The sequence below is a fragment of the Gymnoscopelus microlampas genome, assembly GCF_963454915.1.
Source record: "Gymnoscopelus microlampas genome assembly, chromosome: 21".
Lineage (NCBI taxonomy): Eukaryota > Metazoa > Chordata > Actinopteri > Myctophiformes > Myctophidae > Gymnoscopelus > Gymnoscopelus microlampas.
Window position 1 is genome coordinate 4368384 of NC_139958.1, and position 24821 is coordinate 4393204.

Sequence of the window (24821 nt, forward strand, 5' to 3'; positions counted from 1 at the left end):
AGACTCCAGTCACTTTCAAATTAGAGCACTGCAGAGGGCAGGTGTGTGTCCAGCTGACGCTCGTTGGCGCTTGTTAATGTTATAGGCATCCAAGCAATTATGCTTCTGCTCTGTCAAATATGCCAACATCTAATCTAAGATTAGTGGGACTCAAATGACCACCAGTGAGTCCCAGGACTCACTTTATTGAAAACCTAACAACATCTCTGTATTATATTAGATTGAATAGATATTATATTGATAGTATAGACGTTTTATTTTATTAGATATGTGATGCTGTTACCTGACAATTAGTTGATGTTTGGTGAAAAAGCCTGCATATATCTGTAAATCGGATATCGGTAAAAAGGTCAATATCGAACATCCCTAGTTTTAAAGGTTCTAAAGGTTTGAAAGGTATAAGGTCCTAAATGTTTTAAAGTTGTTAAAGGTTTTGAAGGTTTTGAAGGTGTTAAAGGTTTTGAGGGTGCTAAAGGTTTTACAGATGGTGTTAAAGGTAGTAGTGTTAAAAGTTTTGATAGTGTTGACAGTGTTGAGTAGTGTTATACGTAGTTTTCTTTAGGGTAAACAGTGGTTGCTAGGGTCTAATAGGTGGTTTGTAGGGTATAATAGGCAGTTGCTAGCTAGGGTCTTATTGGTTGCTTGCTAGTAGGGATGTCATAGTACCCGGTGTTGGTGTTACGGGTGTGAGTACATTACTTGCACACCGATAGCACTGTTTGGATAAAAACGCAATGCTGAAAGGGAACCTGAGAATGTCAATGAGGTTATCTGTAAACTGTGTCTGGGTAAGGTGCAAGCATCTGGAGGCAACACCTCTAATCTACAGACTCACCTACTATAGAAACACAAGAGTGAGGCTGCAAAATTGGGTGTTGCTGGAAAATCTAGGCCAAATCTCTCTCTCACACAAACACACACACACACACACACACACACACACACACACACACACACACACACACACACACACACACACACACACACACACACACACACACACACACACACACACACACACACACACACACACACACACACACACACACAGATAAGAGAAGGAAACAAACTGGCAACAGTAAATAAGTCTGTTGGAGTTTTGCCTAAAGGAAATTGGAACCCACCTCCGTCTTGTCCATCTGTGAAAATTAAGTTTGGGTAGTTTGGGTATCTAGTCAACCTACAATGCTCTCATTGTAGGTTGATAAAGTCATGCTGTTGCAATACTTTCCTGAAATTTCCGCATTCTCATTTATTGTGCATAAATTATAGATACTCTTTATTGATCCCTGTGTGTTATCACAGCTAACAATTTACACAAGTAGGCCTACTGTACTTAAGTACACTTTTTTGGTATTTTTAGTATTTCCAGTTTTCAGTACTTTTATTTCTACTCCACTACATCTCAGAGGCAAATATTGTACTTTTACTCCACTACATTTGAAAACTTGAGTTACTTGTTACTTTGTAGATTTAGATTATTATTACAAAACATACATTACATACATTTTTTCTTAGGCAGAGCCTCAGGGAGCAGTTAAGGGTCAAGTGTCTTGCTCAAGGACACTTTAACACATGGCCGAGGCCTGGACTCAAACCTGGGACCTCTGACTTCCCTGGCAGTCTCTCTAACCAGGGAACATGGAATAGATTTATGTATATACTTATTTATGAACGAGTACTGTACATGCTGTTTTTCTACAACTGTTGTCCTGTACCTCCATCAAATAAAATGAAATGTAATAAAATAAACTGGTGTTAAATAGCTGGTGGAAAAGTAAACAGGCACTGATGAATACATCACAGTTTGAGGTGAAAAAATCGTGAACTTATGAGGAAGAGAATCAAACTGATGGTGGAGGTTGAATGAACTCAAGTCAAATAGCCAGTTTGTCAAGAGAGAGAACTCTGTGTAAATCATGCTGTACAGAATGTCCATGTTGAGAAGCGTGTGAGGTTGCGTGACAAGGAAACAAATACATTTTCCAAAAGTTTCCCCTCTCTCTCTCTGTATCTTGTTCCATCTGTGAACATCAAGTTGAATATCTAGTTTTGGATAGACAATGGTCTAATTGTACAGTACAAGTACTCAAGTACTGTACTTAAGTACACTTTTTAGGTATTTTTACTTTACTGGAGTATTTCATTTTGACCAAGAAGTCTGCGGCCAATATATTACGGTCCCTTGCCTGCTTTTGGGTGCCGACCCCCTGGTTGAGAAACAGTGCCGTAGAGCAAGGGTCTTCAATGTTTTTTTGTTTTGTTTTTGTTTGTTTTTTGGTGACCTTTTTCATTTCATTAGGCCTTTCACAGCAATCGGACACTGCATTCATGATTTTGTTCCAAAAGTGTGGTTTGCTAAATTAGACCTGCTGGTGGCGCTATAACAGGCCAATGTGAAAAGGGGGGCATTTCTTCCTCGGCCTAGTGGGAATGTGCATACAAAACATACTCTCTCGCCATGCCTTTCGGCCTGGCGGAGACAACAATCAAGAAAAGTAATACATAATGAAAAAAATAAAATAATAATAAACATTAAAACAAATATAAAAAACCATGAAGAAAATAAAATATCAAAAGCCAACGAAGAGACAAGGACCACAAGCTGGATTAAAAGCCAAAGTATCAAAATTAGACTTAAGGTGGGCTTTAAAAGTTTCAACGGGAGGAAATGTAGCTTGTTCCATAATGTAGGGGGCCACTACTGAAAAGGCGCCATCCCTTCTAGTTTTGAAACGCGTCTTTGGGACAATACGTTTCTGCTGATCTGCGGATCTCAAGGCCCTGGGAGGGGTGTAATCATGAGATGTCAGAGAGGTGCCAGCCTCTTCAGAGATTTAAAAACAAACAATTCAATCTAAAAATTGATTCTGTAATGAACAGTGAGAGTGGCCCGGATCGGAATGATTTGATCATGCTTGCGGGTTCCAGTTAAAAGACATGCTGCAGCATTATGGACTAACTACAATCGTGAAATAGAGACCTGGTTTATGCCCGCATAAAGAGCATTGCAGTGGTCCAAAAAGCATGTATCACTCACTCTAATTTTTTAAAAGATAAAACAGATTTAATTGGGATAAAATCCTCAAATGATAAAAACTGGATGTAACCACAGCGTTTATCTGCTTATCACGTTTTAAAAACATGTACATTTTTACACCAAGGTTTGAGACCATGGGTACCATATAAAGGTTGCAGGAATGCAAGGTGGTTGCTCCCCTTTTTTGAAGGTCTAAAAGGGGAGCATAAGAAGTAGAACTGGGTCGAAACACTGACTTCTGTTTTACCCTCATTTATATTTAAAATGTTTAGAGCCATCCAAGCTTTAACATCATTAAGACATTCAATGGGAGGAGACCGGGGGCTCTGTTTTTTTTAGGGGCATGTGTATATTTGGGAGTCATCCACATACAGATTAGCCTCGGAAACCCATGGCTTTTTTTTTTAAGCATATGCCATTTTTGTATTTGTTTTATATGAGTCCTAGGGGGAGAAGGAGGTATCCAGGGTTGATTTATTTTTTTATCAAAGGTGTCACAACTGCTTCTTTAAAATGTGCTAGTACAACCCCATGCAAGGAGCTACAGTTTTCATGCAGCTTTTTATTATAATGGAAATGTTATCAAGTAATAACACTGTCAATTCCCCCATTATGTAATTCCTCTAATTATTACAAAGATTGACAGCAAGAACAGAACAGATCCAGAGTATAAGCAATAAACAAAAAATATATATATTTTACAGTAAGACATGGATACATTTATAAACAATATTACAATTTAGCCTATAGTATTTATCTAGTCAGTTCCAGCACATAAACACAAGGAAGTGTTTCCTTCTTTAATAAAAAAAAAATCACACCCTGTGTGAAGGAAGCGGTGCCTTAACTCATTTCAGTTCGTCCCTATTGGTCGTCTGAGTCCACTTACCAAATTTGTACTTGGTAGCATGCTGCAAACTGGAATAATGGCTGTTTAAAGCCCAGCCAATGGGCAGACAGAGGGGGCGGGGCTTAAGTAATTACAGTTCGTCCCTATTGGTGCTTTTAGTCCATGTACAAAATTTGTACTCCGTAGCATGCTGCGAACTTGAGTTATGGCTGTTTAAAGGCCAGCCAATGGGAAGACAGAGGGGGCGGGGCTTCAGCAATTCATGCTCGTCCCTATTGGTGGTCTAAGTCCACATACCAAATTTGGACTTGGTGGCATGCTGCAAACTGGAGTTATAGCTGTTTAAAATCCCGTGCTCATCCCGTGCTCATACGGGCGGACGGACATAACATACGCTGGGGGTCCCTGGAACCCTGGGGCGGGGCTTCAGAAATTCATGCTCGTCCCTATTGGTGGTCTAAGTCCACATACCAAATTTGGACTTGGTGGCATGCTGCACACTGGAGTTATAGCTGTTTAAAATCCAGTGCTCATCCCGTGCTCGGACATAACATACGCTGGGGGTCCCTGGACCCCTCTTTGATAACCAGTGGTACGTGTGGGCAATGAGAGGAGATATGGCATAGGCAGTGTCCACGTCCGTGTGTGTGTGTGTGTGTGTGTGTGTGTGTGTGTGTGTGTGTGTGTGTGTGTGTGTGTGTGTGTGTGTGTGTATGTGTGTGTGTGCGCGTGTGTTTGTATGTGTTTCTTCTTTGCCGTGCTCATCCCGGGCTCATACGGACGACGGACGGACGGACGGACGGACGGACAGAGTCAAACGTAGAGCGGTTGGCACCGCCAAAAAGAAAATAAAGAAAAATAATTATAGCCTTGACACTTAGGGGATGTCCATTTGAAGTCCCTCCTACAAGATTTGATGGAAGATAAACGTATAATACAGGTTGGAGTGCTTCATGTGCTCATGTCTCACTCAGCCATGGCCCTGAGAGCAGCAACATTGCTTGTTCTCTCCGTCCTCCATGTCTGCCGATGTCTGCAGAACTCCCATGTCTACCCTGACTCTGTCCGTCGTCGCCCTGCCAGCTGGTTTCTACAATGCCGTTCCTCCACCAACCTCTCCATCACAGCTCTGGAGGTTCTGCCTGGGGGAGGCTGGGACAACCTGAGGAACATAGACATGGGTCGGGTGATGGATTTCAGCTACTCCGAGTGCCAGACCACCGAGGACGGGTTCTACTTCGTCCCGGACGACGTGTTTGTCATCCCCCGGAAAACGACCAAAGTTGAGACCTACGCAGAAATCATCAGTTCCTGGCTCGAGCACAAAAGTTCCACATCTTACTCCATCAATGTAGCTGCGTCTGGCAATTCTGAAGAATACGGAGAACTGAATGGAAAATTCTCTGCTGAACATCAGAGGGTGAAAACCAACCAAATCAACGGCAAGTCTAAGACAACCAGAGTTCAAGTGAGTTTAGTTCATGTTTTTATCTGATCTTGCAATGTGGAAAATTATGGACTCATTAATTCACATTTTCTGTTTCTCTCATGCTTTCCTTTTCCTAACACATTTATGTTACATTGACTGCATTTTAACATTCTACTCTTTATGTACACAATGTTCCATTGTGTTGTGCTTTGTGGTTTCCTTTCTTTTAAAACAAAATCAATCATTATTTCTGTTTTGTTTTTCTGAGGACCTTACATAGCATTTGCTTCTGAGTAGTGACAAATAAATGTGCCGTTTTTTTTATTATTATTAATGATTCTTGAAATTTTCACTCATTAATTCACATCTTCTGTTTCTCTCATGCTCTCACTTTCCTAGATTCGGAACAACATTTACACAGTAAAGGCTAATCCTGACTTCAAACTCGACTCCCACTTCGTTCAACAAGTAGAGGACATTGCAGAAGCCATTGCAAATAACCAAACGAGACTAGCCACTTACCTGTCAGAGAAGCTAGTGGCTGATTATGGAACACATGTGATAACTAGTGTTGATGCAGGGGCTAACTTAGTTAAAGAGGACTACATCAAGTCATCCTCCGACTCAGACACTGACTCCTCTGTGACTTCTATCAAAGCATCAGCTGGCTATAGTTTTTTTTCTTTGTTTACAATTGATGCAGAAATTGGTTACAAACATGACAAATCAGAGCAAAGTAAATATGACAGTAGCATCACTTCCTCCTTCATGGAGGGCCACGGAGGTTCACCCTACTACCCTGGCATGTGTCTTAGCAAGTGGCAAGAAAGCACCAGAAATAATCTTGTTGGTATTGACCGGTCTGGTCTGCCACTACACTATGTCATGAACACCAACACTCTTCCTGATCTGCCAGAGACACTCATTAGCAAGGTGGCTCTCTACCTGCAGCAGGCCATAGAGAGCTACTACAGAGTTAACACCCACCCTGGCTGTGTCAACTATGCCTCACCAAACTTTAACTTTCAAGCTAATGTTGATGACGACTCTTGTGATGGGGCAGGCAGCACAGACCACAGTCTTGGTGGTGTCTTCCGGTCCTGTGAGCCAGAAACTAGTAAGCTCTGCCAGACACTGGTTCAGAAAAACCCAGCTACAGGTGACTTCACTTGTCGCTCACCATACAAGCAACAATTACTAAACACTGAGGAGAAAGAGGAATCCTATTATGAACACAAATGTATAACAGAATACTATCGCTGTCATTGGTATTCATTGACTAAAGAATGCACTCGCCTAACATGTGAGGATATTTTTCATGCCAGATCGCCGATTAAAGTCTATACATACTGGTGCTATTCCAGTGGTCCAACAGAGAACAAAGGGTTTCTATTCGGAGGTTTCTATGGCAACTCTTTAATTAATCCCATCACCAAACGTAGAAGCTGTCCTCAACACTTCCCTCCAATCAAATTCTTGAGTGATGTAATGATCTGTCTTAGTCACGATTATGAACTTGGTGCCCCACACGCTGTGCCCTTTGGAGGTTTTTTCAGTTGTGACTCAACTAACCCCTTGACAGAAGGCCAAAGTCACTGTCCACCCCATTACAGCCAGCATTTAGTCACAGTCAGTGACGGCTGTGCCATTCACTACTGTGTCAAGTCAGGTTTGTTCAGAGTTAAGCAGTTATTGCCAGTTAGTTTACCTCCTTTCACTAGACCTCCAGTGATAGGTCTGCAATCCAACGGCAACACAATCAAGGTGTTGACAGAAGGTAGACAGTCATGGGTCAAAGTGGGTCAATCAAAATCATGGACAAGGGCTGCAACGGACGATGTCCAGGATGTGATCAAGAGGTCTGCCACAGATTCTGCTGGTGTCTCTGGGGAGAAGGCAGGCATAGGGCTTGGGGTAATAGCTCTGGTCATTTTAATGATTGTAGGTGTGGTGCTCACAGTCAGGTGGAAGAGGGGTTTGCCGTTGTGTAAAAAGCACAGCCACAGGGAGGATACTTACAGCCAGGAAAAGATGCCAGAGGCAGAGAAGCAGGTTGTATGAAATGGAACAGCTTTGAGACATGATGATAAGCAACATGCTTATTTGACTCAAGTAAGGAAACTGCAGATTGAACTTTTATTTCTTCACAAAGAATCAAACAATAATTTTATTTTAAGATTATACAGTGAGCTTTCTTATTTTTGTAAGAATGTAAGAATTACCTAACTCATTTATTATATGTATGTACATAAGTATGTATGTATGTATGTATGTATGTATACTGCTCAAAATAATCAAGGGAACACTTTGATCCCTTAATTCTTTTGAGCAGTTTTTGTTAGCAGTATGTACACAGTTCATGAAAACTTGAAAATAATTAAGGGATCAAAGTGTGTGTGTGCTAGATATATATATATATATATATATATATATATATATATATATATATATATATATATATATATATATGCTTGCTTAATTGCAAATCTAACATATAGTGGGTAATCAAGTGTCATCCAGCAAATATACATGATCAGGCAAATGACATACAGTAAGCTATTGTATGGAGTTCTTGGGATTAATAACTTGCTACTGCCACTGCAACTTACAATAATTCAATAATTCAATTTTGACTGCCTGAATTATTTTCACTGCCTATTGTTATTCATGCCAGAGATTTTTCAATGGGAAAAAAAAGTACTCAGGAGCCGAGATACAAAATTTTAAAGTTTTAAGTTAACAAGGAAGTGGATGAGAGTAAAGATCTTCGAAAATTCATATCTCCTTGGTCTTTGGGTCAAAAAAATAAAAAAAAAAAGTAAAAAAAAAATAAAAAAATAAAATGTTGAATTTTTTTTGAAAAATTATTTTTTTGCTAATATCGAATTAATTCGATCTTGGCAGGCAAGTGATGATAAGCTAATATCGAATTAATTCGATCTAGGCAGTCAATGCTTCTTTTTTTTGGTCTTTTTTAAATACATTATTAAGTATTTTTGTGATTGATGTGTTGTGTTGTGTGGATCTTTCAAATTGGTGCATAAACATTATTTGATCAATTTGTCATGTAGTTTGGGCCTGACAATAAAGGGATTGTTAAAGAGTTGTTGTTGTTTTTTTATTATTTCCATTTGGTTTAGTTTGTATAACAAGTTAACAAAATAGTTACATCATTTAGACCCACTGCAATATGGTCACCTGACCTAAATGATCATAATATAAATATATAGATAAATCAGCTCATCGTACATACAATAACAATGAATGGAAAGACGTCCCTAGAATTGGGATACATGGGAGGAATTTACTATCATTGTCAATGGAGAATCATTTTGTGCTTTGTGATTTGACGCTGGACAGAAAACGTTTTTTTCTTACTGGAAAGTATTTTTATAAAGTTGCAACTGCAAACAAACAAAAAAGATTGTTTCAATGACAAGATATGATGTTCAACCTATGAATACAAATGTGATAAAGGGGTTTGTGTAAGCAGGTGACATTTTTAAAAGTTTCACAATTTCGAATGAGTGTCTGCACAATTTAAATAGTTTCATTGCAACGAAATGTAATCTTAGCTGTTACTACAAGCAGGCAAGCAGATAGCCAATCACACTCAAGCTACTGGTCCTCCAGAATATACGATCTAGCAGTGGCGTAAAGTAACTAAGTACATTTACTCAAGTACTGTACTTAGTAGTAACTTTAGTTACTAGTTACTTTGTAGATTTGGATTATTATTAATGAACATAGATTAACCACTTCAGCCCTATATGCATTTAGGCCATTTGAAAATAGCCAAGCTCACAATGCGTTGCATCGCGACGCATTGTGAGCTTGTAGATCTGCTATTTTCAAAAGATTTTTATACATTTGAAAACTTATGAAATGGGACATTCTGCAGAATGAATACTTTCTACTTTTGGTATTTTAAGTACATTTTGATACCAATACTTTTGTACTTTTACTCAATTAAATTTTGAATTCTGGACTTTTACTTGTAACAGAGTATTTCTGATACTTTTACCCAAGTAAAGAATGCAAGTACTTTTTCCACCACTGGGATCTAGATGCTACCATCATGAAACGCACATTTGTTAAACGCCCCATTGTGACCATCCAATGAGATGGCCAATTGGATCCAACCATTCAACAGGCGTTACTATCATGTCTATGGTTTCTATGACGCAACAAGCAAAGCAGCAGCAGCCAGCCAATTGAAACCGTGTTAGCTGCTGGCAAATTGGGAGTTTCGGGAGTTATTTGAATGTGACGCCACTCCCTTTTTGGTAGGAAGGGGACGGTCTCGTTCTTGCATTCAGCTAATCGCCCGGCAGTATTATGAATGGGGCTGTAGTTACATATCACACATTGAAACCACCCGGCCAGCTCCATTCCGACAGTGTTAACCATGTAATAGGCCTATCCAGATTCTAGAAATAACATTTTTCTTTTATTTTGCGTCCAACATTCAATTATTACATTATCTATTGACTTACAAGGCACATGTGGCAAGTGTGTTATATCAATTGAAAACTGATAACGTGTGCAACACCAGTTATCAGAGCAGAGACAGTTTCTAATTGCACACACTAAATATATGTTATGCAATAGTAGGTCTATTCACACCACCGATATTTACTTTTTAACAGCTCAAAGACCAACCGAAGAGGTACCGTATATGGAGATAACGATAACGATAATACTTTGTCAGTTCACACTGAAATTTTTCTTGCAACCCTGCAGCCATGTATGCAACACATAAACAGTACATACTGTTATGGAAAAATGTAAAACTTATACTAAGTATCGGATTCCCATCAAAACGCAGAAGTTCTAGAAGTGTTGAGACACAATCACCATTTATTCAGGAGATCCCCGTCTGCCCCACACATCAACGTATGTAGACCAGCCCCTTCATACAGTTTGCTACCCTCTCTTATACAAGTCAAGAGGGAGAAAATAGACTTAAATTGCAGTGGTAACACATGCTCTTACATGGGCACAAGAGATAGAATAGACATCACACTTAAACCTTAAAAGGCCATTTCTCCAAAACTCAGAGGAAAGGCTATAATAGACACATGACATTCTGGTGACAGGTGACAGAGCCCTGTCACCTTCGCAGTTGTTCTCTCAGCAGGAGAGCTAGATAGCCTGCCACCAGAATTAACCTAAATATATTTTTTAGAATCGTCAGGCTGCCATCACAATACATTTGACATGACACAAAAAAACTAAAATACATACATAAGACAATATAATATATAAGAGAAGAAGTAGGCTCTGTGCATACATTTTTCTTTTTTATTTACTACTCGTTTATACGTTGTTTTTGCATGGTATTGTGTGTCATTGTTGTCACTGTCAAATGTTTCGATGAATGTAAACAAGCCATAGTGCTTTCTTGTGTTTTAATCCTTTTAGCAGACCTTGTATAGAACTGTACTTTATGTGCTTTTTTTTGGCCAAACTGTTAATAAAGTATTCAATCAATCAAAAACCTGTATTATTACACTACAAGCAACCACATTAAATAAATGTAATCACAACCACCTAACCATATGTTGCTGATACATCCCCCCTGACCCAAGGGAGATATTATGTTTGTGGGCTTCAGGCAGGGCAACTCTGCTATATTCACCCCCTTTGACCGACCCCCGGACACGCACTTGAATGTTGGGCTTATGAGATTCAGGCAGTAATTTACCCAGGGTATAGTGCTCATTTTCAGCAACGGCCTGTAGACACGAACATTGAAACCTGGGAGCTGACCAGTACAACCACAGTGTGATACTGTTGTAGCCTACTGGGAGCTGACCAGTACAACCACAGCCTGATACTGTTGTAGCCTACTGGGAGCTGACCAGTACAACCACAGCCTGATACTGTTGTACTGGGAGCTGACCAGTACAACAACCACAGCCTGATACTGTTGTACTGGGAGCTGACCAGTACAACAACCACAGCCTGATACTGTTGTACTGGGAGCTGACCAGTACAACAACCACAGTCTGACACTGTTGTACTGGGAGCTGACCAGTACAACCACAGTCTGATACTGTTGTACTGGGAGCTGACCAGTACAACAACCACAGCCTGATACTGTTGTACTGGGAGCTGACCAGTACAACAACCACAGTCTGACACTGTTGTACTGGGAGCTGACCAGTACAACCACAGTCTGATACTGTTGTACTGGGAGCTGACCAGTACAACAACCACAGCCTGATACTGTTGTACTGGGAGCTGACCAGTACAACAACCACAGTCTGACACTGTTGTACTGAGAGCTGACCAGTACAACCACAGTGTGATACTGTTGTACTGGGAGCTGACCAGTACAACAACCACAGTCTGACACTGTTGTACTGGGAGCTGACCAGTATAACCACAGTCTGATACTGTTGTACTGAGAGCTGACCAGTATAACCACAGCCTGATACTGTTGTACTGGGAGCTGACCAGTAGGCTACAACCACAGCCTGATACTGTTGTACTGGGAGCTGACCAGGAGGCTACAACCACAGTCTGATACTGCTGTACTGAGAGCTGACCAGTATAACCACAGCCTGATACTGTTGTACTGGGAGCTGACCAGTACAACCACAGTCTGATACTGTTGTTGGCCACTGAGCGGCTCCACTGGAGCAGTTGGCCATTTTCTCCAAATTTTCTCTGCTTGCTTTCAACCATGCGAGACTAACGGTTGCGAGGTGTATTGCACTCTGATGATCGGATTAAAATGCTTTTTATTGAACAATACGGGAGATACAGGTACTTATCGCGGAACGGATCAACTTGTAACATCCGTGGATCGGGGGTAAGCACTTTATATTAGAAATCTGAACGTTTAAGTACATGTGAGAGTTGTAAAAAAAATCGAACACCACTCTAAACCAGGAACTTTCGGTTCCATGACTGTCATGGTATGTATCATACCATGACAGTGATGTATCAGGGCTACCACTTACACTAGCTTGCTGTAGGCTTTTAAGACATTGGTTCTCAAAGTGGGGTCCGGGGACCCCCAGGGGTACTTGAAGGGATACCAGGGGGTCCCCAGCTAAATGATTTATAGGAACCAAATGGAACCTTATCGGCCTGTAACTCTGAGTGTACAGGCCGATACACTCTGAGTTAAATTAACATTGATTGATAACATTGAATTAACATTGATTTTACAATATGAGTTGGGGTCCCAGAGATATAAATGCCATTAAATGGGGGTCCGTAGCCTAATGTATGTCAAACTGGGGGTCCTTGAAATTAAAATGGTTGAGAATCACTGCTAGAGCCATTAAAAAAATCTTCTCTTATGGGGGTCCCTGGCATATCTTTTGAAATGGGGGTCCGCGGGCTAACAAGTGTCAATTTGGGGGTCCTTGACATGAAAAAGTTTGTGAGAACCACTGCTTTAAGACACATAGATACAGGTTACTGTAATTGCGCATTCATTTGGTAGAAACTGGACCAAGGTACTCACACAGACTCCACGAGACAGGGATGACGTTTATGGAGCTTTACTGAAATCCAGCTCACAGTTACAAAGATGCACACAAAAAAGAAACACAAATATAAAGTCCTTGTACAAGTACAGCGTGTCTTCTGTTCCAAAAACAGGTTATAGGACATGGAAAAATCACCCGTAAAAAACGGTCAAAAACGGTTTGTTCTCTGTGCTCCAAATTGGTGTGTTTTATTATTGTCTCTTTCACTAAAATACTGATTCATTTCACCTGTGACCATGCCTGTGACAGCTGCCCAGCATAATATCTGAATCAACTGTAGGGGGCGCACTTTACCAAGTTACCGTAGACCATTGGTTCTCAAAGTAGGGTCCGGGGACCCCCAGGGGTCCCTGAGGGAGCTCCAGGGGGTCCCCAGCTAAATGATGGATAGTTAGGAACCAAAGGACCCTTATGGGTCTGTAACTCTGAGAGGGTACAAATGGAACCAAATGGACCCTACTTATGGGGGTCCTTGGCATATCTTATCAAATCGGGGTCCGCGGGCGAATAAAGCGTCAACTTGGGGGTCCTTGACATGAAAAAGTTTGAGAACCACTGCTGTAGACGATCTCCAGGCTTTTATTTTCCTTCGCGTTTTGCTAAAAACATTGCCTGAAATTTTGAAAAACAGGAGACCACAAGGAGAGGAAAATGTAATTTTCTCATCTCTTTTGTACAGTGTTTTGTATGTGTTGATGCCATGTATTATTGTGTTAATTTTTTTAGGGTAAGTTGATGAATTGAATACATAGGATCACAAAGGAAACAAGTCCCCAGGACTTTTTTTGTGTTATCCTTTAAGCCTTAAAGCAGGGGTCTTCAACGTGTTCAGGCCAAGGACCCCCTAGCTGAGAGAGAGATGAAGCAGGGACCCCCACTGTCTACATATTGTATAAAATTGTGTTTTAGATTAAACTTTTTCTGTTTACTTGGTCTGCCCTTTCCCCCCTCTACACCTATACCTCTTTGCCAAAAATAGCCGATCTACAAGCTCACAACGCCTCGCAGCAAAGTTCTCCTCAGAAAAAGGAATGCTAGGGTTCAAGTGGTTAATGTATTTTTTTTTTTAAATAATCATATCACACAAATATTTGGCAGACCCCCTGAAGTAACTCTGAGGACCCCCTACGGGTCCCGGACCCCCTGTTGAAGACCCCTGCCTTAAAGTCTTACTGTACCACCACGTGTTGTTTACATGTCTGACTAATAAAGTATTAAATCAATCAATAGGTCTGTCAGACTGTTTCACTGCTACAGAGTCCAATGTTACTGAGCTTTAAGCTTCCCCAGCAGACACTAGACACTGTGCATGGTGGTCTGAGGCTCATGATGAAGTTAAAATAATATGTTTTAATTCAATACATCATCTGACTCACTCTTCTCTGTGTACAGTATATGACCTGCACATGTGTTTCTGTGTTCCTGTGTGTGTTCCAATTCACCACATGAACCCTAGCGTCCTTATTCTGGGCACAGCATAATAGCTAATTAAACAAAAAAAAATGTTTTGTTTAATTATTTTTTGCAGTATTGTCTCTGCATCTGGGAAGAGTGGGTGGGTGGGTGGGTGGGAGGGAGAGCGGGTGGACGGGAGGGAAATAAGGGGTACCTATGCATTACATATGCTTACATGTACGTTTACGAATGAAGTCCTCACATGGGAGGAAAAAAAACTGTAAAAAACCCAATAAACAGAAAAAATAGGTCGACATTCAACAAATCATTGATGAATATTTGGCCAAAATAGCTCAAAATGTTGTGAACTTGTAGATCGGCTATTTTCGCCATTTGACCTACAGCACAACAAAGCAGGGTTTAAGTGGTTAAAAAGTAGATCTCTGTCACAATACAAGGTAAAGACAAGCAGTAAAAATAAAAAGATAATACATCGTCTCCAAACATGGCTCTGTTTGTAAGAGCCCTCTGACTTCTGTGACATAAAAAACACAAATGGAAACGGGGCATGAAAAGGTATTCAAATATTATATTATAATTGTTATACAAAGAACATAATTTTGAGATTTAAGGAAGATTAAAATCAGGAACATATTAAGAATTTTAGTTAAAAAAATTAAGAAAAAAACACTTCAACATATGCAATATAAATGCATACAACCAAATGAAAAGTAAACGTTTAAATAGGACTGAAGTGGTTAATGTATGTTTTGTAATAATAATCAAAATCTACAAAGTAATTAAAGTTTTCAAATAAGAGTAGTGGAGTTAAAGAATAATATTTGTCTCTGAGGTGTAGTGGAGTAGAAGTAAAAGTATTGAACATTGTAAATACTTCAGTAAAGTAAAGAATACCTCAACACAGTACAGTATTTGAGTAAATGTACTTTGTTACTTTACACCACTGTTGATGCATGATAAAACATTTTATATGAGATATCACGTGACACCTTTTTCTTTGAAAAAAAGCATGTTCCTGTTCAACAGATTTCTCTCCTGTGTGAATCCACCTGTTGAAATTAAGAGTTGCATTTAGACCGAAATATTTGCCACATACTACAACTTAAGTTTCTCATTCCCCTGTATCAATCTTTATGGATGTAATTTGTTCATGTGCCTCTTCAGAGTAGCATTTTGTGAAAATCTTTCCCCACAAACTATACATGTAAAGGGTTTTTCACCTGTATGGGTAATCATGTGTTGTTTCAGATTACTCATGGAACTAAAGGCTTTGCCACACTCGGTACAAGTAAAGGGTTTTTCACCTGTATGAGTCCTCATGTGGTATTTCAGGTGACTTATTTGAACACAAACTTTACCACACTTAGTACAGGTAAAGCGCTTTTCACCTGCATGAATCCTCATGTGTGTATTCAAAGTATACAATGAACTAAAGGCTTTGCTGCAAACTGTACAACTAAAGGGTTTTTCACCTGTATGAGAATTCATGTGTTGTTTCAGATCACTCTTCTTATTAAACATTTTTACACACTCCGTACAAGCAAGGGGCTTTTCACCTGTATGAGTATTCATGTGGACTTTCAGATTACCCATGCTCCTAAACACTTTACCACACTCAGTACAAATAAAGGGTTTTTCACCTGTATGAGTCCTCATGTGTCGTTTCAGATCGCTCATGTAACCAAAGACTTTGTCACACTCAGTACAAGCAAAGGGTTTTTCACCTGTATGAGTAATCATGTGGGCTTTCAGATGACTCATGTAACCAAGGACTTTACCACACTCTGTACACCTCCAGCTTTTCTTCCCTGTGTGAGTCCTCATGGATGGAGTTTGCTTTGATGATTTCAGGTCAGAGTGCAGTTTGTTTAATGCTGACTGACCTTCCCTGGTCTCCTCCCAGTCATCACTGTCTTCAGTGTCAGATTCAGAACAGTGTGAAGAGAGGAGCTGGTCACTAGTTGGTTGAGATGCTCCACAGTCCTCTACATCAGCTTGTGTTTTCATGTGTTCAGTTGAGGTGCTGGCTAGAGGCTCTGTGTCTCTGTTTTCTTCATCAGCTTCACTTTTCACTGCTAGTAATGTCAACGTTGAGCCAGCAGCCTCCTCTGGTCTTTGAAGTAGCTCCTCTTCCTGTTCCTCTTTAATCTGTGGAGGTTCTGGTTCCTCCTGGACCAGACTGGAGTTCCTCTCCTGATGTTCAGGGGAAACCTCCTCTTTACACACAGGGAGGAGTGAGAGATCTAGGAGGAGGAGAAGAGAGGAGGTAATGTCCGCAGAGATCAACTCTGTGTGTTTTATAATTGGATCAGATTGATTAGCCTGGGACCAGACGAATCTGCGAGTGCAAACACAAATTGCACTCTGCGATTTGGGTCTGGCACCGCTCCATAGAGAATCCATTTCTTGCTCCAGAAGACGTGGGTAACCAATCAGGGCCCAGTATTCGAATATGGGAGACTGTAATTGGTAGTTGGTTGTAGGTCTAACCAACTGCATTTGATCCCGCCTCTTGGGGAAAAAAAACGTCCTCATGGAAGCACCAGACTCATATCCACGCAGTGATATAGTCTGGCTACGCCAGGCTACTGATTGATTCCCTTATTTATTGATTTGTTTTGTAACGATCGCCGGAGTTTTCAGGTTTTATATTGTCTGTTACAAATTCACACTTAAAGTCTCACTTCTAAAAAAAGGGTCGTGGACAAAGTATGAACTGTGTAACTGATCTACAAATCCAAACAGCACTAACCAATGTTTCCTATACCTAGTCTATTGAGGAACCTGGAAACTAATTTAGAGTAACTGACATCTCTGTTCATTAAAACTGTGATCCTATCATAATTCATTAATACTATTAAAGGCCCTTTTCCATTGCACTTCATGTTCAGATCATGGTTAATATTAACTTGCACATGGTTTGGCTCTGGTTGGCTAACCGTGCTCAGCTCAACCCAGCCGAGGGCTTAAAAGGAATAGTTCACCCAAAAAAATGACACATTTTCTATCAATTACACACCCCATGAAGCATATATATATATTCAATGATTGGTTTTAGGCCCTGCAGTGGGAAAGCACTCTGAGTCGACACAAAATGAGTCTGTGAATATTTATAACTAGATATATAAATGTATCTGTGTGTGTGTGTGTGTGTGTGTGTGTGTGTGTGTGTGTGTGTGTGTGTGTGTGTGTGTGTGTGTGTGTGTGTGTGTGTGTGTGTGTGTGTGTGTCACTCACAGCCTGCCTCAGTCTCAGTGCGGTTGTCCTCCAGGGTGAAGATGGGGGACTGAGGGGACATGCCGTGACTGGACACACAGCCAACACTGATGGACATCTGCTTTGCGCACGCACGCACGCACACACAGACACACACACACACACACACACACAGCTTAAAAAAAAATCCCAAATGCTAGTGAAGTGTTTAGCCCATTAAGATAATATATATATATATATATATATATATATATATATATATATATATATATATATATATATATTCAACGATTTGCACACATTTTCACGATTTTTCTAAGGGTGCGTTCGGAAATTACTCACCCGAGCACACTCGCCTATTAGTTTGCTGTATTTTCGAACGCACCCTAAAATAGCAGATCTTCTTCGGTTCACATCATCAGGAATATCAACATAAACAGGGTAGTGTTGGTTCCTCTGTTACACCTATAATCCAGGCAATTACATTGTACAGTTCAACTGGCACTACAGATTTAGCTACAGACACATTTAAAAGGTAGGGTAAATGATGTATTTTGGTTAAAACAAAAAGATTTTTGTTAAAAGGTTAAAGCACTATATTCTGATAGTAATCATTGCTATAGAGTGTTTGTTCAGTAACAGGGGTCTCTCTGTCTCTCTCCAGCTCTTTATCCCATTTAGACCTGAGGTCAATTTTAAAAACACCTTCTAAATCCTGGTTTCCTTTTTTTTCTGAAAAAGTTCTGAAAAAAAAAAACTTTCTGAAAAATTGCAAAATGAATATGTTGCTATATACTGTACGTGTGAAAACTGTGAAATTTAATTTCAAGGACCCCCAGTTTGACATACATTAGGCTCACCATTTAATGGCATTTATATCTCTGGGACCCCAATTTATATTGTAAAATCAATGCTAATTTAACTCTGAGAGTGTACAAATGGAACCAAATGGACCCTAACGGGTCCATTTGGTTCCATTTGTACACTCTCAGAGTTACAGACCCATAAGGGTCCATTTGGTTCCTAATCCATCATTATCCATCATTTAGCTGGGGACCCCCTGGAGCTGTGCATTGGTGCATTGGTTGAGAACCAATGCACTATACAGTGTCTTTGTGTGCTCGGTAGTTTTCTGTCCAGATGTTATACTTGCTGTGTGTGTGTGTGTGTGTGTGTGTGTGTGTGTGTGTGTGTGTGTGTGTGTGTGTGTGTGTGTGTGTGTGTGTGTGTGTGTGTGTGTGTGTGTGTGTGTGTGTGTGTGTGTGTGTGCGCACTGTCACTTTCAGCTTGGCTTACCTCAGTTGACTCGGTTGTAGTTTCTGTGCCTGATGGCTGAGGCAGCCTGTCTAACAGTTTATCTGCTGATAACGTCTCAACAATAACCACTTCAGAGACGTTGCTCTTGGTAGGGCAGGGTAAAACCAGCTGGGCCAATTCACGGGTCATCCTCCGCTTCGATTTATCCTGCCTGCAACATAAAGTTATAGAGAAAGATGAGCACGATTTAGTTTAACCCATAGAGACCTGAAACGCATCTGTGTGTCATTTTTAGATTTCTTTGGCTATTCAAAAATATCAGATCTACAAGCTCTGCGAGCTATATACATTTTTAACTCAAATCTTTGCTTCTGAAAAAGAAAGTTTGAGAACCACTGATATTATAGCAACATAAGTTTAAAAAAAAAAACTGTTTTAGACTGGATTTAGAAGACATTTGCAGAATCCCCCAGAATCAAAGATTTGACTTACAAATGTTCGCGATTTTTATAAAATAGCAGATCTACAAGCTCATAGAGCTCTATGAGCTTGTAGATCTGCTGCTTTTGACTAGCCAAAGTATAAAATAGTGGTTTAAGTGATTACACAGATGCGTTCCCGGTCGCAATGGGTTAAATATACTGTCATTAGACCTTTTTTTGTGAGAGAATAAATCAGTAGATGTGCAATGTGAGCAAATTGATAATGCAATGTAATAACTCACTCTCCTTCATCTGTGGTTTCCATAGACCTTGACAAGACTCTGGTGTACTGATAGTAACAGGATCTGTGGTACCGAACCTCCAGGGCCACACAGACGTTGTCAAAGACCGTCGAGTCTTCCCTCATCTCAGCAGCCTTCAGCACCTGGCCTTTATACAAAGAAAGGAACACATAAATGTGTGTGTTTTTGTTTTTTGTTTTTGTGGTGCTGATTGCATGCGTGCGTGCGTGCGTGCGTGCGTGCGTGCGTGCGTGTGTGTGTGTGTGTGTGTGTGTGGGGTGGGGTCTGTAAATAACACTGATGAAATAAATGTCATCTTGTTTCTTACAGGTTTGTCTTGCCACCATTACTAAAGACATACTTGTGGTCAAATGAAACAGAAAGATGAATATATACAGTAATAGCACCCATTCAATCATAAAATGACAAATCAATATTTGACAGTCCAATATTGGCATGCATTAGGGATGGCCAACCGATAACCGTTAACCGTTAACCAATCGGCAACCGGTTGACACAGCCAAAAATGTTTTTTATTGTTTTTTGGCCGAGTCTACACCTGCAACCACACGTGACTTCCACTTTATTCTTCTTCTTCATCGTCTTTGTATTGGCATTGTTTGTGTTGGAGCGCCTCAGTGTGGCTGCAGAGTTCATGTGCAACCTCTTCCAGAGAGAGATAAAGACACTAGAAACTCTGCTGGAGACACAAAACAAACTGTCTAGACTTGGCGCTTCGAAATAAAATGTATTTTGGACCCCCCCCCCCCTCCAAAAAAAAAAACGGCAACCGGTTAATAAAATGTCTCCATTTGGCCATCCCTAGCATGCATGTTTGCATCTCTTAAGGTGAGTCTCCACCAAACTCAGACTACAGCAGACTGGCAGTCTGTTGGCATTTAGTTCAGCACAAACTGTCAGCGGTTGTTAATGAGGACTCATTTTTACAGGCAGTGTTGCCATATTTTGTGAGAGAAATAAACAACCAGGTCTAGGAAAACAAGCCCAAAAGAAGCAACTTAGGCCACATGAGCACTTTTTACCTATATGCATCCGCTATTTGAAAATAACAGATCTACAAGCTCTGCTACTTTCAAAAACTCTTGCAATAAAATGTGGAATATTTGTAATACTTTTAAAACATTCTAACAGCACAAATGCACAAAAACATTGTCATGAAAGTATTCAAGAACCACTGGTTTAAATAATAATTAAATAACACATTTTGGAAACAAGCCTAAATAAATAAGCAACAAGCCTAAATAAGCAACTTTACAGAAAAAGAAGCCCAAAGTCACTTAGGGTGCGTTCGGCACCCTAAGTGCCGAACGCACTGAGCGCACTGAGCGCACTGGCCAATACAAACTAATAAGCGAGTCCAACATTGTCATGCATGTTTTGTTTACAATCTGTTAGTTGGCCATAATTGCCAATTATTTCAGTCTCTCGTGTTAAAATGTGTCTCCCGTGTGTGTGTGTGTGTGTGTGTGTGTGTGTGTGTGTGTGTGTGTGTGTGTGTGTGCGTGTGTCTTACCTGCGGATAACGTTTTTGCTTGTGAGAGTTGATCCCTCTGCCGTTTGCCTCCCACATTAACGTACTTGTTCACTTTTTGACAAATAATGCAAGATCCTGGAGGAACAGGGCCGGTAGCAGAAGCTACGGGGAAACAACCCGTCCTGGATCTACGTTTCTTTCTAGGAGTTTCAGACGTGGCTGCTTTGGCTCCGATGCTGTCCGAGGAATCGACTGACTGACCTGCAGTGGTGGAAAGAGTACTCAGATATTTTACTTAAGTAAAAGTAGCAATATCTCAATATAAAAATACTCTGTTACAAGTAAAAGGCCTGTTAAGAAAATGTTACTTGAGTAAAAGTTCAAAAGTATTGGCATCATAATACACTTAAAGTACCAAAAGTATGAGTACTAAAATGTTCTAGATCTACAGCTAGAATGTTCTAGATCAGGGGTCTTCAACAGGGGGTCCTCAGAGTTACTACAGGGGGTCCGCCAAATCTTTGTGATTTCTACATTAACCACTTCAACCAAGCATCCCTATTCTGAGGAGAACTTTAGCCAAAAATAGCAGATCTACAAGCGCACAACACCTCGCAAAGTGTAAGTACAGAGTGAAAGGTCAGATTTACTAACAATTTACTATTGTTTAAGTGCATGGTTAAATGTCTGAAAATACACATTAACATGAATCCAACATGATAGTGCTGTGAAACAAGTCTATTAAGCTGCCTATGAAAACGATGAAAAAAATAATATTCTATACAATATATAATGGGGGTCCCCACTTTATCTCGCCCTCAGCCAAGGGGTCCTTGGCCTGAAAACGTTAAAGACCCCTGTTCTAGATCTACACGCTTGCGATGCGACGCGCTGTGAGCTTGTAGATCTGTAGCCACACAGTCATGTTTCAGGGCTAGTAGATCTGCTATTTTCAAATAGCCTATGTATAAATAGGGCTGAAGTGGTTAATGTATGTTTTGAAATATAATCATTTATATCTGCAAAGTAACTAGTAATTAAAGTTTTCAAATAATTGTAGACGTAACAAAATATTTTGACATGGGGGTCCACGGCCAAATACATATCATTTTGGGGGTCCTTGACATGAAAAAGTTTAAGAACAACTGCTGACCTGCTGCGTCTAGATCTTCCAACGTCCGTGAGAGGCGTTTCTCGGCCGCAGCCAAGCGCTTTATGTCAATAAAACGCCGGTAGCAGGTCAGGTGAAACCCGGCGTCCTGGGGAACATGTTCAAAACCCACTTCAACACAATGTCTATGAGCTTCTGCCACTTGAACACAATGCTTATGAGCTTCTGCCACGTCCTTACTCACACCCTGCAGACAGAGCCACCGTTCCACGCAGGTCCTGTAGGTCTCCCACGTTCTCCGTGTGAAATCTTGGACCTTTTCTTTCTTCTTGTGGACAGATATCAGATGCATATAGCATAGTTTTAATTCCCTTTCTTTGCGCACCTTTGAAGGAGTTTTTCTTCTTCGTTTTGGTTTGTTTTCCTCCTCTGTTTGGCTGCTGGACGTGAACATCGTCGCCATGTTGGTAAGCTATGTTGTTGTGAAGCTGAAGCGGCCACCCTGTTGGTGGAACCGGGAATCACGTGGCCTCGCGTCACCAGACTTTCCACCTCGGAGGAAAAAAAAAAAAACTGGGCACTAGGGACATGTGGGCACCTGGACGAGTGGGTACCTGAAATAGGATTTATGTCCACAAGTGCTTTTTAACTTTAAAGTGTTTTAAGTGTTCTTTACATAGCATGCTGCTTAGTTGTTGGCATGTGATATTTAACCCACTGTTCTTTAAACCCCCAAACACAACACAACAATGAGGTCAAAAGTACAATATATTGTACTTTTTTTGACCTCAGTACGATTTTGACAAATTAACTCTTAAGAGTTTATTTGTGAAAATAGTACTGAGGTCAAAATTACATTATAATAGAGTTTTTCAAAGTACAATATAAGAGCGTATTTGCCAAATAGAAGTACTGTTAAAAAATAGAACACATTGGGGAAATGGTAAAATACCAAAAATAATTAAGGATAGGCCTACAAAACAAATTGTCAAATGATCAATTTCAATGTTAGGATAGAGAGAAAACATACTGTAGCTAAACAGTACACTATAAAACGATATAAAAAAATATAGTAGTATACTGTTTTTAAAAAAAGTAGATAAAATGAGTAGCCTACTGTTTTATAGGGGAAATAATAACTGAACATTAAATTAAACATTAAATCAAAGAAATTGCAGAACTGAATGCTATGATAGAGAAAACATAGCTAAACAGTACACAATAAAATGATAGAAAAAAAAAGAGACATGTAGTGACATTTGGTGCCCAGCTCTCCAGGTGCCCACTCCTCCAGCTGTCCACTCTTCCCAAAAATACGGTGCCTCGATGTCCCCAGTGCCCACATGTCTTGTATTCCACACACGCATCCATGCCGTGGTTATTGTCCCACACAAGGGTAACAGGACAGGTGGTGGGCACCAAAACCATCTGGGCACTTAGGGACATCTGGGTACCAAAACCATCTGGGCACTAGGACGAGCCCTAAGATAGTTGTTTATGCAAAAACACATGTAATAAGTAATGTCCAGGTGTGGGAACGAAAACCTCTATCTAGACTTGTTCTTACTTAGTTCATCTTATGACCTTGAAACTGCTGCCACAGAGTTAAAAGCACAGAATCTTCTAGATTGTAGAATATCATTGTATGTTGTAATGCTATCATTTCCCTGAATGATTAAAAGTTTGAAAACCTGTTTGAATTTACCAAACCTGCCTACCGATGATATCACTGGTCAGCAGGTTTCTGAACTGTCCACAGCCCTCCTCATAGACACAGAGGAAGTAGACAGGAGTGGTATGTGAAGATAGGCACAGTGGTCCTTTTTAAGACAGTGGGTCCCAAACCTTTTTTGCCCCGTGACCCAAAAGAGAAATTTGATGTCTCCCCAGGACCCAAACTAGTGAAAGTAGCTTGTAGATGGGCTATTTTCACTTCCGCTTACAAGTTACATTTGTGGAATTTCTTTTAAATGTTTTAATTTTAATCATGAAATTCTTTTGAAAATGGTTTTAATTAATGATGTATGAAAAACTCTGATTTTTTATTTATTTTTTAATCTTTTGAAACATATATTTTTGATAATATATATTATAAAAAAATAAAATAATAATAAAACAAAGGGGGGATATTTACTCGCGACTCTCAAAAATCGGTCCGCGACCCACAATTGGGTCCCGACTCACAGTTTGGGAAACATTGCTTTAAAAGATGCATTTTAACCAAAGTATTTGCCACAAACTACAACTACTTTTTAAATTCCCCTGTTTGAGTCCTAGAGGATGGACTTTGAAGATGTGCTTCTTCAGATTACCATGTGTGAAGATTATTATTTGTATAATTTTATCACTTGTATGATTAATCATTAAACCAAAGCCTTTGCTATTAGCTGTACAAGTAAAGAGTCTGAAACAGGGGCGCTGGCATGGAATAATTACATAGGGGGACAGGACATTAATGTGGGCGTGGCCAGACAGTGACGCCAGGAAGTCCGGTGTCAGATTAGACATCTCCAGGCTAGACTAGTACACAAAATAATGTAACCAAATGGACTCCTCTGTGTTTTATTAACTATGCAATAAGCACATGTGTAATGAGTTGTTAGAAGACAATTGTAAACAGCTCTCTGGATAAAGACCACATTGTAAGTGTAGGAAACTCATTTTCTGTCTTTCTATTTAAGGGAAATTGCAGTTACAGATATATAATCTTCAATGCACAATATTGACTTTCTCATCAATTAATATGCTGTTCAATTGATTGATTGATTTGTTTTT

General features: G+C 40.1%; 2 protein-coding genes across 3 annotated transcripts in view; one reads left to right on the forward strand and one right to left on the reverse strand.

Moving 5' to 3' along the window:
* Nucleotides 1-24821, reverse strand: part of LOC311038165 (uncharacterized protein) — a 55776-nt gene that overhangs the window by 22317 nt on the left and 8638 nt on the right. Inside the window, exons 1-6 of one of the 2 annotated variants that reach the window (XM_084047533.1) lie at nt 22089-22492; nt 20975-21196; nt 19441-19588; nt 18756-18927; nt 17481-17577; nt 14389-16486 (exon numbers count right to left, since the gene is read on the reverse strand). The exons of the other annotated variant lie outside the window; for it this stretch is intronic. Coding sequence (XP_083903659.1) covers nt 15375-16486; nt 17481-17577; nt 18756-18927; nt 19441-19588; nt 20975-21196; nt 22089-22398 — 2061 coding nt within the window. The 5' untranslated portion in view covers nt 22399-22492 and the 3' untranslated portion in view covers nt 14389-15374. Of the gene's footprint in view, nt 1-14388; nt 16487-17480; nt 17578-18755; nt 18928-19440; nt 19589-20974; nt 21197-22088; nt 22493-24821 lie in introns of those variants that run through there. 2 annotated transcript variants of the gene reach the window in all.
* LOC311037223 (macrophage-expressed gene 1 protein-like) lies at nt 4867-7380 on the forward strand (the record flags this gene model as incomplete). Its single annotated transcript, XM_084046343.1, has 2 exons — nt 4867-5358; nt 5719-7380. The coding sequence occupies 2 exons, from the start codon at nt 4867-4869 to the stop codon at nt 7378-7380; spliced, it is 2154 nt and encodes a 717-aa protein (XP_083902469.1).